The sequence below is a fragment of the Dictyostelium discoideum genome (assembly GCF_000004695.1).
Source record: "Dictyostelium discoideum AX4 chromosome 6 chromosome, whole genome shotgun sequence".
In the NCBI taxonomy this organism is placed as follows: Eukaryota; Evosea; class Eumycetozoa; order Dictyosteliales; family Dictyosteliaceae; genus Dictyostelium; species Dictyostelium discoideum.
In genome coordinates, this window is record NC_007092.3 from 1,389,701 (window position 1) to 1,404,955 (window position 15,255).

The 15,255-nt window shown below is 23.2% G+C and overlaps 6 protein-coding genes across 6 annotated transcripts; 4 read left to right on the forward strand and 2 right to left on the reverse strand.

Annotated features, from left to right (window-relative positions):
- Positions 1-351: 351 nt before the first annotated feature.
- Positions 352-4,077, forward strand: DDB_G0292286 (hypothetical protein; the record flags this gene model as incomplete). Its single annotated transcript, XM_629673.1, has 1 exon — positions 352-4,077. The coding sequence occupies one exon, from the start codon at positions 352-354 to the stop codon at positions 4,075-4,077; it is 3,726 nt and encodes a 1,241-aa protein (XP_629675.1).
- A 161-nt stretch (positions 4,078-4,238) lies between these two features.
- Positions 4,239-5,246, reverse strand: DDB_G0292288 (hypothetical protein; the record flags this gene model as incomplete). The annotated part of the gene is made up of 1 exon (XM_629674.1): positions 4,239-5,246. One exon carries the CDS (start codon positions 5,244-5,246, stop codon positions 4,239-4,241), a length of 1,008 nt encoding a protein of 335 aa, XP_629676.1.
- A 1,749-nt stretch (positions 5,247-6,995) lies between these two features.
- On the forward strand, positions 6,996-9,305 carry DDB_G0292290 (hypothetical protein; the record flags this gene model as incomplete). Its single annotated transcript, XM_629675.1, has 1 exon — positions 6,996-9,305. One exon carries the CDS (start codon positions 6,996-6,998, stop codon positions 9,303-9,305), a length of 2,310 nt encoding a protein of 769 aa, XP_629677.1.
- Positions 9,306-9,461: 156 nt separating this feature from the next.
- On the reverse strand, positions 9,462-11,635 carry DDB_G0292292 (hypothetical protein; the record flags this gene model as incomplete). The annotated part of the gene is made up of 3 exons (XM_629676.1): positions 9,462-9,647; positions 9,746-10,482; positions 10,570-11,635. The coding sequence occupies 3 exons, from the start codon at positions 11,633-11,635 to the stop codon at positions 9,462-9,464; spliced, it is 1,989 nt and encodes a 662-aa protein (XP_629678.1).
- Positions 11,636-12,158: 523 nt separating this feature from the next.
- DDB_G0292356 (hypothetical protein) lies at positions 12,159-13,272 on the forward strand (the record flags this gene model as incomplete). The annotated part of the gene is made up of 3 exons (XM_629677.1): positions 12,159-12,259; positions 12,815-12,947; positions 13,213-13,272. The coding sequence occupies 3 exons, from the start codon at positions 12,159-12,161 to the stop codon at positions 13,270-13,272; spliced, it is 294 nt and encodes a 97-aa protein (XP_629679.1).
- A 361-nt stretch (positions 13,273-13,633) lies between these two features.
- comG (aldehyde dehydrogenase) lies at positions 13,634-15,143 on the forward strand (the record flags this gene model as incomplete). Its single annotated transcript, XM_629678.1, has 2 exons — positions 13,634-13,995; positions 14,093-15,143. 2 exons carry the CDS (start codon positions 13,634-13,636, stop codon positions 15,141-15,143), a joined length of 1,413 nt encoding a protein of 470 aa, XP_629680.1.
- Between the last annotated feature and the right edge of the window lie 112 nt (positions 15,144-15,255).

Sequence of the window (15,255 nt, forward strand, 5' to 3'; positions counted from 1 at the left end):
TATTCCAGATATCTTTTAAAACATATTTAATCATTTCAAGTGATATTTTATGAGTTTCAATTTGTTTAGATAAATTATAAATTATAAAAAGATTATTTTGTATCTAAAAATGGTTATTTAAATTTTTTTTTTTTTTTTTTTTTTTTTTTCAATTCTATTTCATGTTATTTTTAGGAAATCAATAAACCAAACCGAAAAAAAAAAAAAAAAAAAATAAAAATAAAAAAAATAAAAAAAAAAAAAAATTTTCTAAAAACGAACTCGTTTTAGTTTTTTCATTTTTTTTTATTTTTTATTTTTTTTATTTTTTTTTTAATTATTACATTTAATATTTAAATATATAAATATAAAATGTTTTTAACTAAAAGAGTTTCTTCTTTAGTTAAAACAAATAATTTTAAATTAAATAGTAGTATTAGTAGTATTAATTCAATTAGATCATTAAAAGATGATCAAGAATCACAACAACAACAACAACAACAACAACAATATTATTCAACAAAAAGAAATGTATCATCAAATTTAAAGAAATTAACCAAAAAACCAACAGTTGTAAAAAGTAAAACACCAAAAAGAATTTCAGAAATGAGTAGATTATTATCAAAATTAACAATGGAAGATCCAGATGGTATTGATGATTCACCAATTGTTGGAGATGATAAAGAATACAATATGGAGGAGGATGATTATGATAATAATGACGAAGAGAATGAATTTCAATTTGATTCAAAATTAAAATTTGATACAACACAAGATAATCAATTATATAAAAAAGAAAATATTCAAGAAACAGAAATCGATAAAAATAAAGAAGATAATTATTTTAATAATAATAATAATAATAATACACAAAATTCATCATCATCATCAGATAATATTAAAAAAGATAAAAAAACAATAGATGAAGAAGTTAGATTAGAATTTTGGGCTAAACAAATGGCATTACGTGATTCATTGAAAAATGATGGTGGTAAATATTTATTAGATGAAGAATCTTATCAAGAACCAATTAAAAACTATAAAATACTTGGTAGAAAATTAATGCAACGTCGTCAAGTTGAAAAAGAAAAAGAAATAGATGATAAAAAAAAATTAAAAGAGAAATTAAAATTAGAGAAAATTAAAGAATTAGGTTTAGATTTAAATTTAATTGAACAAGAAAATGAAAAAAATAAATTAAAATCTGAAGAAGCTTTAAAAGATTTATTAACAAAAGAAGAATTTGAATCATATAAAAAATCAAATAATAATAATAAAAATGATAATGAAGAAGACGAAGAAGGAGAAGAAGAAGAAGAAGAATATGATGAAGAGGATGATGATGATGATGGTATTTATGATAATATGATTGATGGTGATAGAAATCAAGGACTTGTTGATATAGATATTGGTTTACCAAATCTTACAAGATTAAATCCATATACACCAGTACCACCACCAATTGAAATTGTTCAAGAATTATTAGAGATTAGAAAACAAGAATTAATTAAAAAAACTGAACAATCTTCAGATGATTTCGAAAAAAGACGTCGTATAAAGAGAATTGAATTCATTGCAAAGAAAAAAGAATTACAACATAAACAAATGTTGGAAAGACATAAAAGAATGGGTTTATATGATTCAATTGTAACTGATGAAGATGAATTACCAATTGAAATCGATCCAAAAGTATTTAGTCGTTATCAAGCTGGTGATATCACTGAACAAGAAATGTTAGATATTAGTAAAATTGAAAATAAACAAGAAAGACAAAGACAAATTAAATCAAGAATTGAAGCAAAAAATAAGAAAATTTCAAAACAAGATAGAAATAATAATGAAGTTATTATTAAAGGTCAAGAAAATAATGAAGTAAATGAAAATATTAATAAAGAAGTTGAAAATGATGATGAAGAAGATGATGATTATGAGGATGATGAGGATGAAGATGAGGATGATGATGATGATTATGATGATGATGATGATGATGATTTTATGAAACCATCAAGAAAGAATACAGAATTTTTAAGACATTGGAAAATTGGTAGTATTGGTGTACCACCATTATTAAAGAAAAAGATTACATCAGCAATTAAAGAATATCCAACTGGTCAATTAAGAAATGATGCAGCATTATTATCTGAACAATTAAGAAGTAGAACTAGATTAGGTAAAGCTATTGGTTCAACTAATATAGTTGTTAAACCAGAGGATAGACCAGTGATTACCTATGGTAAAGGTCAAGTACTTGCATATATTTCTCATAGAATGCCAGGTGTTTATGCATGTACACATCGTGTATTTAGTGAGATTAACAGTAGATTACCAAATTTCAAACCAACTTCATTATTAGATTATGGTTCTGGTCCTGGTACTGTATTATGGTCAGCAGATACAATTTGGGGTGACTCAATTAAAAGAATTAGAGCAGTTGAACCAAGTACCTATATGAGTGATGTTGCAAAGAAACTATTGGAAGGTAATACAAATCGTGTTAAATGGTCACCTTATTTAAATACTGCCAATTTGAAGAGACAAGATGGTACAATTCCTTCAACTGAACTTAATGAAATGGTCACTGCTTCCTATGTACTATCAGAGTTACCAAGTCAAGAAGCACGTAATGATTTAGTTAGAGAGTTATGGAGTCATGTTAAACCATCGGGTATTTTGGTGTTAATTGAACCTGGTACTCCAATTGGTTTCAATATTATCAAAGAGGCAAGACAATTGATATTGGATGAAGAACCTGAAATATTAAGTATATACAAATCAACCAAAGCACAAGTAGTTGCACCATGTCCACATAGTGGTAAATGTCCAATGGGTAGTTTATCATGGTGTCATTTCTCTCAACGTGTTGAACGTCCAGTATTCCAAAAACTTGCAAAAGGTCCACATTCAACAATGCCATATGAAGATGAAAAATATTCTTATATCGTCTTATCAAAGGTTGTACATTCATCAATTCAAAATCAATTGGAGAAACAATTACAAATCTATCCAACAGAAGAGTTGGAACCAACTAAAAATTGGTCACGTTTAATTGAAGCACCTCTAAAGAGAGGTGGTCATGTTATTATGGATGTTTGTTCACCAAATGGTTCATTAAATAGAGTTACTGTCGCAAGATCACATGGTAAACAAATGTATAGAGAAGCTAGAAAATCATTTTGGTCAGATTCTTTCGTTGTAGATCCTGAATTAATTGATCATCATGAAGGTAGATTCAATAGAAATGAAGAAATTGAAAATAAATTAAAACAAGAAGAAGCTGAAAAACTTGAAGAAATTAAAAAACAAAAGAAAAAATCACAATCATTTTTACAAGATGATCTTGTTGATGAGGATCAAGATGATGATGAATTATCAATTGAAAATGGTGATGCTGATGGTGGTAAATCATTAACAAAGAGCGAAAAGAAAGAAAAAGAAAGAAGAAATAATAAAGATTGGATGAATGAATTACAAGGTACTGATAGAAGAGTATTAGAGAAATTAATTAAACAAGGTAAATTCACTGAAAAATCCGGTGGTTTATTCGGTTCACAAGATAATACACCAGCTTCAGATTATGGTACAAATGAAATGGAATTTGGTTTCCAAGAAGAGGATGATGACTTGGATGATGAAAATGATGATGAAAGCTATAGAAAGAAGAAACCAATGACTATTGCAGATTTTAAAGAAACTTCTAAAACTAGAAAACTTAGAAAAGAAAAATTACAAAAAGATTTAAATCAATTTAGAAAACAAACAATGTCACCAGAAGAATTGAAAATACAAGAAGAAAAAGAAAATGAAATTAAAAATAGATCAAAAATTTATAAAGAAAGTAATCCAAAGAAAATTGAATATTATCTTAAAAATTTCGATAATGAAAATGCTTTAGTAAATCAAGATACCATTTTACAACGTCAACAAAATAGATTAGAAAATCAACAAACAATGAGAGAAACTTTCGAAAATATTAAAAATGGTTTAAGTATTGCTTCAAATAAAGATAAATTATTAAAAGAAAAAGAAAAAATGGATAAATTTAGAAAATTTAAAAAACAACTTGAAAAACAACAAAATGATGTTGATAATGTTGATTAAAAAAAAAAACAAAATAAATAAAAAAAAAAATAAAAAATAATAATAAAAATCAAATTTACTTTATTTAATTTTAACTGTTGTGTGGGTTATTTATTTATGGTTTTTTTTTTTTTTTTTTAATTTCCCAAATTTTAATTTTTATTTTTAAAAAATACATTTATTTAAATTAATAAAGTAACTAATAATGATAATAAAATTAAAAAGATTAAAGAGATTGAATTTGAAGAAGCTGAAGAATCTGAATCAACCCAACTTGGACAAGATGCATTAAGATTGTTAACGAGTTGAAGGAAACCAGTATCTGGATAACGATAAGTTTCACCTGATTCAGTTTTAATATCAAAGTAATATTGAGCACAATAATTAAAATCGGTAGTTGTCATGTAAGCACCAGCAGTACTTGAACCATAGGTTAAAGTCATATCAATTGAATCACCATCAACAAATACTAATTCGATTGAATCGGCAGGCATAGTTTGGTTATAGTAAATTGCAATGAATTGTGGTTTAGTGCCACTTGGGAAAGTATGATAAGCTGAATAGATTGGAGTATCTGGTAATGAACATGAACCACTTGTAAAATCTTGAGTCCAATATGAGCCATAGGTTGAACCTTTTACATAAACATGACCAACACCAAGATTACTAGTTGATTTTGACATGATATTCACTCTATGTCCATCATTATCACTTGCATCAGTGGCACAAATACTGCCGACTTTATCACAAAGTAATTGATTATTAGTTTGTATTCCCGAAGAATAACCAGCTGCGATATTCTCTGATCTTGAACCAGCATTTGAACATGTAATAAATGAATTGAAACGTTTCCAAATATCAGTTCCATCACATGAATTATGACTGAAACATGGATATGTTGCCATATCATTTGAATGGAATCTAGCCAAATCATTGAGTGTACTATTATACCATACTGGTGGAACTGCTGGAACATTTAAAATATTCTCTAATCCCATACTCTTATAATCATTCATATAGTTGGCCTTATATTGTGCTGGAAACATTCTTACCAAATTCACTAAATTATGTGATTCTCTTTCGAAATGACTTGGATATCCTTCTTCTGATTCACCATATGCTGAAACTTGATTAACCATTAAAAGGCTTGAAATAAAAATACAAATTACTAAATTATAAATAATTCTCATTTTTTTTTTTTTTTTTCTAAACTCGGTCGATCTTTTTTTATATATAGTACAAAATTTAAATTAATAAATAAAATAAATAAATAAATAAAATAAAATAAATAAATAAATAAATAAATAAATAAATAAATAAATAAATAAATAAATAAATAAATAAATAAATAAATAAGTTATAAATAATTTTTTAGAAAAAAAATATTTTTTAAAAAAAAAAAAAAAAACAATCAAACAGATATTTAGCGTTGAAAAAAAAAAAAAAAAAAGTAAAAATTATAAAATAAAATAAAATTTTAAGCCATCATTTTTTTTTTCAAATAAAATTAATAACGTATATTCTTTAAAAAAAAAAAAACAATCAGATAGTTTTTATTTATGATTTTTTTTTTTTTAAAAAAAAATTTTATTTTATTTTATTTTTTATTTTATTTCCCAAAAATAAATTTTTTTGATTTTTTTGATCTTTTTTTTAAACAATTTTTTTTTATTTTTTTTTTTTTATTTTGATCATATCTCAAACCTTTTATTATTTGAATTTTTAAAATTAAAATTTATTTATTCTCTCTTTTATAAAATTCGTGCTTCTTGCCAGGCAGATAATAAGTTTTTTTCATTGTTTGAAGCGGCAAAAAAAAAAAAAATATTTTCATTTTTTTTTCATTTTATTGTTATAAAAATTCCAAAGTGCGCACTTTTCGAAATTTAAAAATTATTCATATTAATTTTATATATTAACTCCCATGTAAAAATATCCTTGATTAAAAAAAGTGGGCAAACTTGGATTGTTACAATAAAATGAAAAAAAAATTATCCTTCCAATAGTTCATTTTTATTTTTTATTTTTTTTATTTTAATATGAATTTAGTAAAAATAGAGCAACCAAAAATACAAAAACCATAAAAAGTTTAAAAAAATGGGTGCAAACATTTGGATTTTTTTTTTTTTTTTTTTTTTTTTCTAATCAAAAATTTTTTATAATATTATTATTATTATTTTTTTTTTTTTTAAACAATGATTTAATTTTAATTTTAGAATTTAATTATTTTTCATTTTTCTTATTGTTTTTTATTTTGAGGAACAACAAAAGGGAATATGTTTTTTTAAAAAAAATAAAAAATAAAAAAATAAAAAATTGATTTGATTCTATATTATAGAATTGGTATATATTTTATTTATTTATTTATTATGCCAAATTTTAATTCTTTAAAAAAAATAAAATTAAATAAAAACAAATAAAATAATCCAAATTGAATTAATTCATTTTTTGACTTTAAAATTATAAAAAATAGACAATAAAAAAAAAAGGAAAAAAGTTTTTAAATTTTCATTCTGGCCACTCATTTATATTTTTTTTTTTTTAATAAAATTTTAAAATAAATAAATGAAAATAAGAAAAATAAAGGTAAAACCAGATTTTTTAAAAAATTTTTGGAAAAAATTATTTGTCAATCGAGCGAGTATCTATTTTTGAATAATTAAAAAAAAAAAAAACAACATATGAGGTAAAATTTAAAAATAACAAAAATAGAATAAAAGATAAAAAGATTAAAATTAAAAAACGTAACCCAAAACATTTATTTTTCCAACCAAAGCATTGCAATAATAAATTACAAGAAAAATAATTATTTTTCTAATTTTTTTTTTTTTTTTTTTTTTCATTTTTTTTTTTTTATTTTTAAATTTTTTTTTTCATTTCACAATTTTTCATTTTTTAAAGGGGTTGAAGATTAAATGAATATTTAAAATTCAAAATAAATGACTACTCAATATAATAATAAAGTTGGAACATTATTTAATTCTCTAAAAAGAAAACTATTTGAAGAAAACGAAGAGAGCCACAACAACCTTCAATATACATCATCATCAACTACCACCACAACAACAACAACACAACCTGCAAAATTAAATACAAATATACCCTTAAAAAAAAAAAGAAATAAATATTATTATAATCAATATCAACAAAAGCAACAGAACCACCAACACCAACAACACCAAAATAATAACGATAAACATTCAATATTTAAACAATTGATACCAGATTTTAATTTACATAATATAGTATCATCTGTAAAATCTTATTTATTTAATAACAGTAATAATAAAACCTTTGGTTTATTTTATAATCCATTCATTTCAAATAATAATAATAGTAATAGTAGTGAAAATAATAATACCAAAAGGACAACACCAAAACGATTACCAAAAAGTAAAATTTTAAATAGAAAAAGAAATTCATTAACAGTACCAAATCATTTTCATATAAGTTTAACAATGGATGAAAATATTAACAACAACAACAATAAAAACAACAATAGTAATTTAAACAATATGGTGAATTCATTAAATATAGATGATAATGACAGCAAAGATGATGATAATAATAATATCAATAATATAACACAATACGATAGCGATGATAATAATAATAATAATAATAATAATAATAATAATAATAATAATAATAATAATAATAATAATAATAATAATAATAATAATAATAATAATAATAATAATAATAATAATAATAATAATAATAATAATAATAATAATAATAATAATAATAATAATAATAATAATAATAATAATAATAGCATATATTTAAGAGATAAACAACATAATCAATCATTTGTAGATTATATTCAAAATAAAAAAGAAAACGATGATTTCAATGAATCTGTGAATGGTTTAATAAACGAATATAGTACTTTATCCGTTGAAAGTCAAATTAAATCACCACAATTACCAAAAAATACCACCACAACAACAACCACCACAACAACCACATCCACTACCACTAATAGGTCATCAGAATTAATATCACCAACTAAATCTAAATTTTCAGATTATCAATATTTTAATAATAATAGACCATCAGTAATTAAAAAATTGTCAACATCACCAAAGTCATCAATATCAACACTTCAACAACAACAACAGGAAGAATCAATTCCATTTTCTTTAGAAGAACTTAAATCACCAAATAGACCAATTTATATAGAATCAGATGATGATGGTGATGATGATAATAGTTTTAATAATAATAATAATGATGATGAAACAACAACAATAGATAGATTTTATAATGAAGAATCAAATTATTTAAAAAAATCATTGATATCATCATTTAGACCAAAAGAAACACTATCATTTGAAAGTTTAATTGATCAAATTGAACAAAATGATGATAGTATATTTAGAAATAAAATGGAAAAACAAATTCAAAAAGAAAGAGATCAAGAGATTGGGTCATTGTTACAAAAATTGGAATCATTATCATCCTCTTCAAATAAGTATAATCTATTCAAAACAATTGAACAACGTATGGAAATGGAAAAGATGAAAAAACCAACACTACGTCAATTGACACAACAAGAGAATCAAATCATTGATGATATCTTCAAAAATGGTAGACCTGATGATATGATCTCTGAATTACCATTGGCAGAGGTGAGAAGATCAGATGTTCGTTTACTTTCACCCGGTAAATGGTTGAATGACGAAGTTATCAATTTCTATATGGAAGTTTTGAAAATTAGAGATGCAGAAAAGAAAAAGATCAGTGGTAATAATAGTTTCCCAAAATGTCATTTTTTCAATACTTTTTTTTATCCAAAACTTTGTAATGATAATCATACTTACAACTATGAAAAAGTTAGAAGATGGACAGCTAGAATTAATTTATTTGAAATGGATAAAATTATCATTCCAATTCATTTGGGTAATCATTGGTGTTTGGCTGTAATTAATTTTAAAGCAAAACAATTTGAATATTATGATAGTTTATTAGGTTCAAATAAAGAATGTTTAAAGAAATTAAGAAAATACATCTCTGATGAAATGGAGAATAAAAAGAAAGAAGGTGCTGTAAATTTAGATGAATTTCAAGATTACATGCCAAAGGAAATACCAATACAACAAAATGGTTATGATTGTGGCGTTTTCATGTGTAAATATGCAGAGTTTTGTTCAAAAGGTGCTAATCTAACTTTTACTCAAGAAGAAATCACTCAATATAGAAGAAGAATGGTTTTAGAAATTTCAAAAAAACAAATTATTGATTAAATTATTTAAATAAAATAAATATTAATAATAGTAGTGGTAGTATTAATTTTGAAACAAATAATTATATATTCTTATATTTTAATCAAATAATTTTTAAAGTTTTTTTTATTTTTTTTTTAAAGTTTTTTTTATTTTTTTTTTTATTTTTAGTTTTTGTTATTTATTTGATAATGATATTGTATTATTTGAAAGTAAATTTTTAATTAATTTTTTAGGATTATCAACATCTTTTAAATTTTTTAATGATTGTTTTTGATAGTACACTGATGTTTCATCATAAAACTTTTCAATATCTATTGAATTTTGTTCAACTTGTTTTAATCTTGGTTTTACCTCGTCCAACTATTTTTTTAAAAAAAAAAAAAAGTAATATTTGTTAGAAATTTAATTCCGTTTTATTGGTAAATTTTTTTTTTTTTTTATAATTTATAAATACATACTTGAATGGAGAGTTTAGATATACTATTTGTGATTTGAATCATTTTTGGATCATCTGATATTATTGGTGATACCATTTGATTATTATTATTATTATTATTATTATTATTATTATTATTATTATTATTATTATTATTATTATTATTATTAACATTATTACTATTATTATTATTATTATTATTATTATTATTATTATTTATATTTTTATCATTTTCTTCTTGATTATTTTGTTGTATTGATGTTGATGATGATGATTTAGTTGGTTTTTGTTGTTTTTTAATTGAATTTTGAATTGAATTAGTTGCAGCAATTTTGGTTCTAGATGGTGTTTGAAGTATTATACTTTCTTTCCCATTTGATGAATATTCTTTTAAAAGTGTTTTCCATTTCTTTTCTTCCTCTGACCATTTTTCAATTAACATTTTTAGTGTATGTATTCTCATTAGTACTTCCAAATTTTTTAAATTACCAATTGATTCAATTGGCATTTGAATGGGTTGTGATGGTGTTGTAGTTGTTGTTGTGGTGGTGGTGGTGGTGGTGGTTGGTGTTTCTGTATTATTAGTTGGTTTATTTAAAAATGAAGATTGAGCATTTGCTAGAGATATTTGTTGTTGTTGTTGTTGTAATTTTTTTTGTTGTTCTTGTTGTTCCTTTTTTATTATTGATTTTTGTTCATCTTCTTTGGGTATTGGTATTTTTAAAACTTGAAGTAAAAATAATTTATTTATTTCACGAACTAATAAAAATATTAAAGTTAGTAAAACAAAAAATAATAAAATAATAATAATAATAATAATAATAATAATAATAATTAAAGACTTACCATGCTTTTTTAAGTGTTGTGGAGTATCTTTTAATTTCTCTATTAATATATTTCTTAATAATATCATTCTTTCCTTTGATTCTGCTGATGGCGTTATTTTTTCTCTAGTTGGTTGAGTTTGTTGAGGTGGTGGTATTTCATTTGGTATTGGTGTGGTTGTAGTTGTAGTTGCTGTTGATGTTGTCGATGTTACTGATGTTGTTTCTATTGGTGTAGTTGATTGATTAATATTTACAATTTGTGATTCGAGGTTATTCTCTTTATTATCTATATTCTCTTTAATTTCTTTTGTATCATTTTTAATTTGTTTTTCTATATTTTCTTCTTTAAAATTTGGATCATTTGTTATATTTTCATGATATTTCACCTTTTTTGTTGATCGAGGTGTTTTTCTATTATTATTATTATTATTATCATTATTATTATTATTTGATTTTTTTAAACATGACTGAGGTGTTTTAGCTTCGTTTTTAATCTTTGTTGATGATCCTGTTTCTGATGAAGAGGTGGTGGAAGTGGATAAATCTTTTTTATTTGAATCTGTACAATTGTTTTCATTTTTATTAGTGCCTTTTTGAGTGTCATTATTATTATTATTATTATTATTATTATTATTATTATTATTATTATTATTATTATTATTATTATTATTATTATTATTATTATTATTATTATTATTATTATTATTATTATTATTATTATTATTATTATTATTATTATTATTATTATTATTATTGTTATTATGATCTATTGAAAGTTGGATCAATTGATTTATTGGTAATGAGTTATTTTCATTTTTATTTGAGAAAGTTTTTTCATTATCCAATTTAATATTATCAGTTTCATTATCATTCGGATCTTTTCTCTTTTTAAAATTAAATGATATCTTTGATTCTATCTTCATAGGTTGTCTCTGTATTGTTGATGAAGTTGATGATGACAATGAGGATGTAGTGGTAGTGGTGGTTGTTGGTGTTGGTGTTGTTGTTGTTGTTTCTACATCTCCAGTTGCTGATTTGTTTGAAATACTTTGCCTTCTTTTAAAAGGCGAGTTTCTTTGGGACATTTTAGTTGAAAAACTAAATTAAAGATTATTTGTTTCTTTAACTTTTTATTATTATTGTTTTTTTATTATTATTATTATTATAAAAAACAAATTTGTTTTATTTGTTTTTTTGTTTTATTATTATAATAATTTGTTTTATTTGTTTTTTTGTTTTATTTGTTTTATTTGTTTATTTGTTTTTTTTTATTAAATTTATTTTTTGGTTTTTTTTATAGTCTATTTTTAATTTATTCCCTATTATTATAGAAGGATCTATATATATTATATTATATAATATTATAATTAAAAAATCTGGTTTGTTGGAAAGTAAGACTTATTTAAATTTATATATTTATTAAAATATTTATTTATGTGAGTGTGAAAATTAAAGAAATAAGTTAAAATTTTAAAAAAAAAAAAAAATTGGCGCAAAATAATTTTTTTTTTTTTTTTTTTTGGTGTAAAAACCAATTTTGAAATTTTGGAGGCAAAAAATCAACAACATTTAACAAAGATCAAAAATTAAACTTCTTTAATTAAAAAAATGGATGAGAGCGAAAATGAGTTTTCAGATGAGGAGAGGAAGAAATTTCGGAGGCATCACTTTTTTTCAAGGGATCAAGAACCAAATATTAAACTAGAGTAGTAAATAACTATTTTAATTTTGATTTTTAAAAAAAAACAAAATATTAACAAAAAATTTCAAATTATCAATGGGTTTGTCAATTACAGGTCCTTAAGATGTATTAATATATAAAATTATGACTAAAGGAGAAGTTGATGGGTGTGAAGATGGAATTACAAATAATCAAATACCTAAATTTACATTGAATGATGGTGGCTATATAAAATTTGAGATTTTTTGGATTTGTTAAACAACACCCAATCATTGATTTCACCATGAATTCTATGATGAGTATATAGTTGCTTATGATGGAAATAATGCTTCTATTCAATATTTACTCGGAAACCAAATAAAAAATTTGGTTTTATAGTTAGGAAAATGGTTGGTTCAAATGAAATATACTAAAATATTGATATTTACCAAGAGTAAAAATTCAGTTTTAGAGGGCGAAAATAAAAAAAAAAATTGGGAGAGAGAGTAGAGTTGGAGATAGTTGAGGTTTTATGATAATTATTATTAAACTCTACTGCTCACTCTAAAATTATATGAAGATCATATATTTTTTTTTCTACAAGCGCTTGTGGAATAACAATGGAGTTGGGTTACCTAGAACGTTCTAAAATTCTCACTTTGAAACCACCTCTAAAAAATGCCAATGTTAACCAAATTGCAAAATTCAAACGAGATATGAATGCCATTGGCAATGTAGTATACCTATAAATCCTCATTGTTTTCAAATTTATCATAAAGTATCTTAAAAAAAAAAAAAAATAAAATAAAATAAAATAAATAAAAAAATTTAAAAAGAATCTTTTAAAAAAAGATAGAAATAACTATTTTGTTTTATTTGTTAATTTTTTTTATTATTAATTTAGATTTAGATTTATCTTATTTGTTTATTTTTTAATTTATTATTATTTTTTTTTATTTATTAATTTAATTTTTTTTTTTTATTTTTTTATTTTTATTTTAGGGAATGGGTGCCTTATTATTGAATGAACATAAAGTATTAAAAATATTTATTTGTTTTTGAATACGAATAGTGATTTTAAAATAAAAATAAAAATCAACAACTTTTAAATAAAAAGAAGATATTATTTCGCCACACATGACCAAATTTTATTTTTTTATTATAATTTTTATTTTTTTAATTTTTAATTTTTTTTTTTTTTTTTTTTTATTTTTTTGTGATAGGAAATTTGAAATTAATTTTATTTTATTTTTATTTTTTTATTTTTTTTATTTTTCTATTTCACAATAATTTTTATTTTTTTTATTTATTTTTATTTAAACCCCACACCATCCACAATTGAGCAGGTAAATTAATTAAATTTATTTTAGAGTTTTTTATTTTAAAAAAAGAAGTAAAGAAAAAAAAAAAAAAAAAAAGAAAAATGTCAACATCAGCAGCAGCAACATTACCATTATCGGTGATATCAAAAAATTTAAGAAAAGTATTTCTTTCACAAAAAACAAGAAAGATTGATTGGAGATATTCTCAATTAAAAGCAATTAAAAAGATGATGTCAGAGAATAAAGATAATATTACAGCAGCCGTCAAGAAGGATCTTGGTAAACATGAATTTGAAATCCATCAAACTGAAATCGTAATGATTCAAACTGAATTAGATGAAACCATCTCTCATTTAGAATCTTGGAATAAAACTGAAAAAGTTTATAGTCCACTTCATTTCAAACCAGCTTCATCTTATATATTAAAAGAACCATTAGGTGTTGTTTTAATTATGTCACCATGGTATGTAATATTAATAATAATAATAATAAATAAAAATATTATAAATTAATATATATATATATATATATACTAATTAATTAATTATAAAAATAAATAGGAATTATCCAGTTAATTTAGCATTAATACCATTAATTGGTGCAATTGCAGGTGGTAATTGTGCTTTATTAAAATTATCAAGACATTCATATAATATTAGTAAACTTTTACATGGATTATTAACAAAATATTTGGATCCAGAATGTTTTGAATTTGATTGTGAAGGTGGTGCACCATATATTACAGAGTTATTGGAGTATAAATGGGATCATATATTTTTCACAGGATCAGTAAAGGTTGGTAAGATTGTTTATCAAGCAGCAGCAAAATTCTTGACACCAGTCACATTGGAATTGGGTGGTAAGAATCCATGCATCGTCGATAAGGACACCGATATTAAATTGACAGCAAGAAGATTAATTTGGGGCAAATGTTGGAATGCAGGTCAAACATGTATTGGTTTGGATTACCTTATTGTACATAAATCAATTTTGGAGCCTTTGATCGAAGAGTTTAAAGTCGTATTGAAGGAATTCTTTGGAGAGGATATTAAAAAGTCAACTTCTTTTGCACGTATCATTAGCAGTGCCGCCGCTGAACGTTTACAACAATTGTTCTCAATGGGTAAGGTTGTAATTGGTGGCGAGGCCGATATCGCCGAGAGATACATTGCTCCAACTGTTATCGTTGACCCAGATTTAGATTCGCCATTGATGCAAGATGAGATCTTTGGTCCAGTCCTCCCAATTGTCACCTATGAGAATATCGATGAATGTTTGGAATTTATTCAAAATCGTCCACATGCTTTGACTCTTTATTTATTCTCTCGTGATCAAGCCATTCAAGATAAGGTTTTAGATGGTACTCAATCCGGTTCTCTCATGATCAATGATACCCTCTTACATTTCACAAATCCAAATTTACCATTTGGTGGTATTGGTGATAGTGGTATTGGTTCATATCATGGTAAAGGTACATTTGATATCTTTGTTCATAAAAGAGGACTTGTTCAATCAACTACTAAAAAATTCTTAGACCTTCCACTTCGTTATCCACCATATACTCCATTCTCTGATAATGTAGCTGGTAAAATTTTAGGTTCTGGTTGGTAAAAAATTAAAAAAAAAAATAAAAAAAAATAAAAAAAATAAAAAAAAAAAAAATAATAATAATAATAATTCAAATATCATTTCTCATTGTCAACATAAATAATTTTTATTTTTC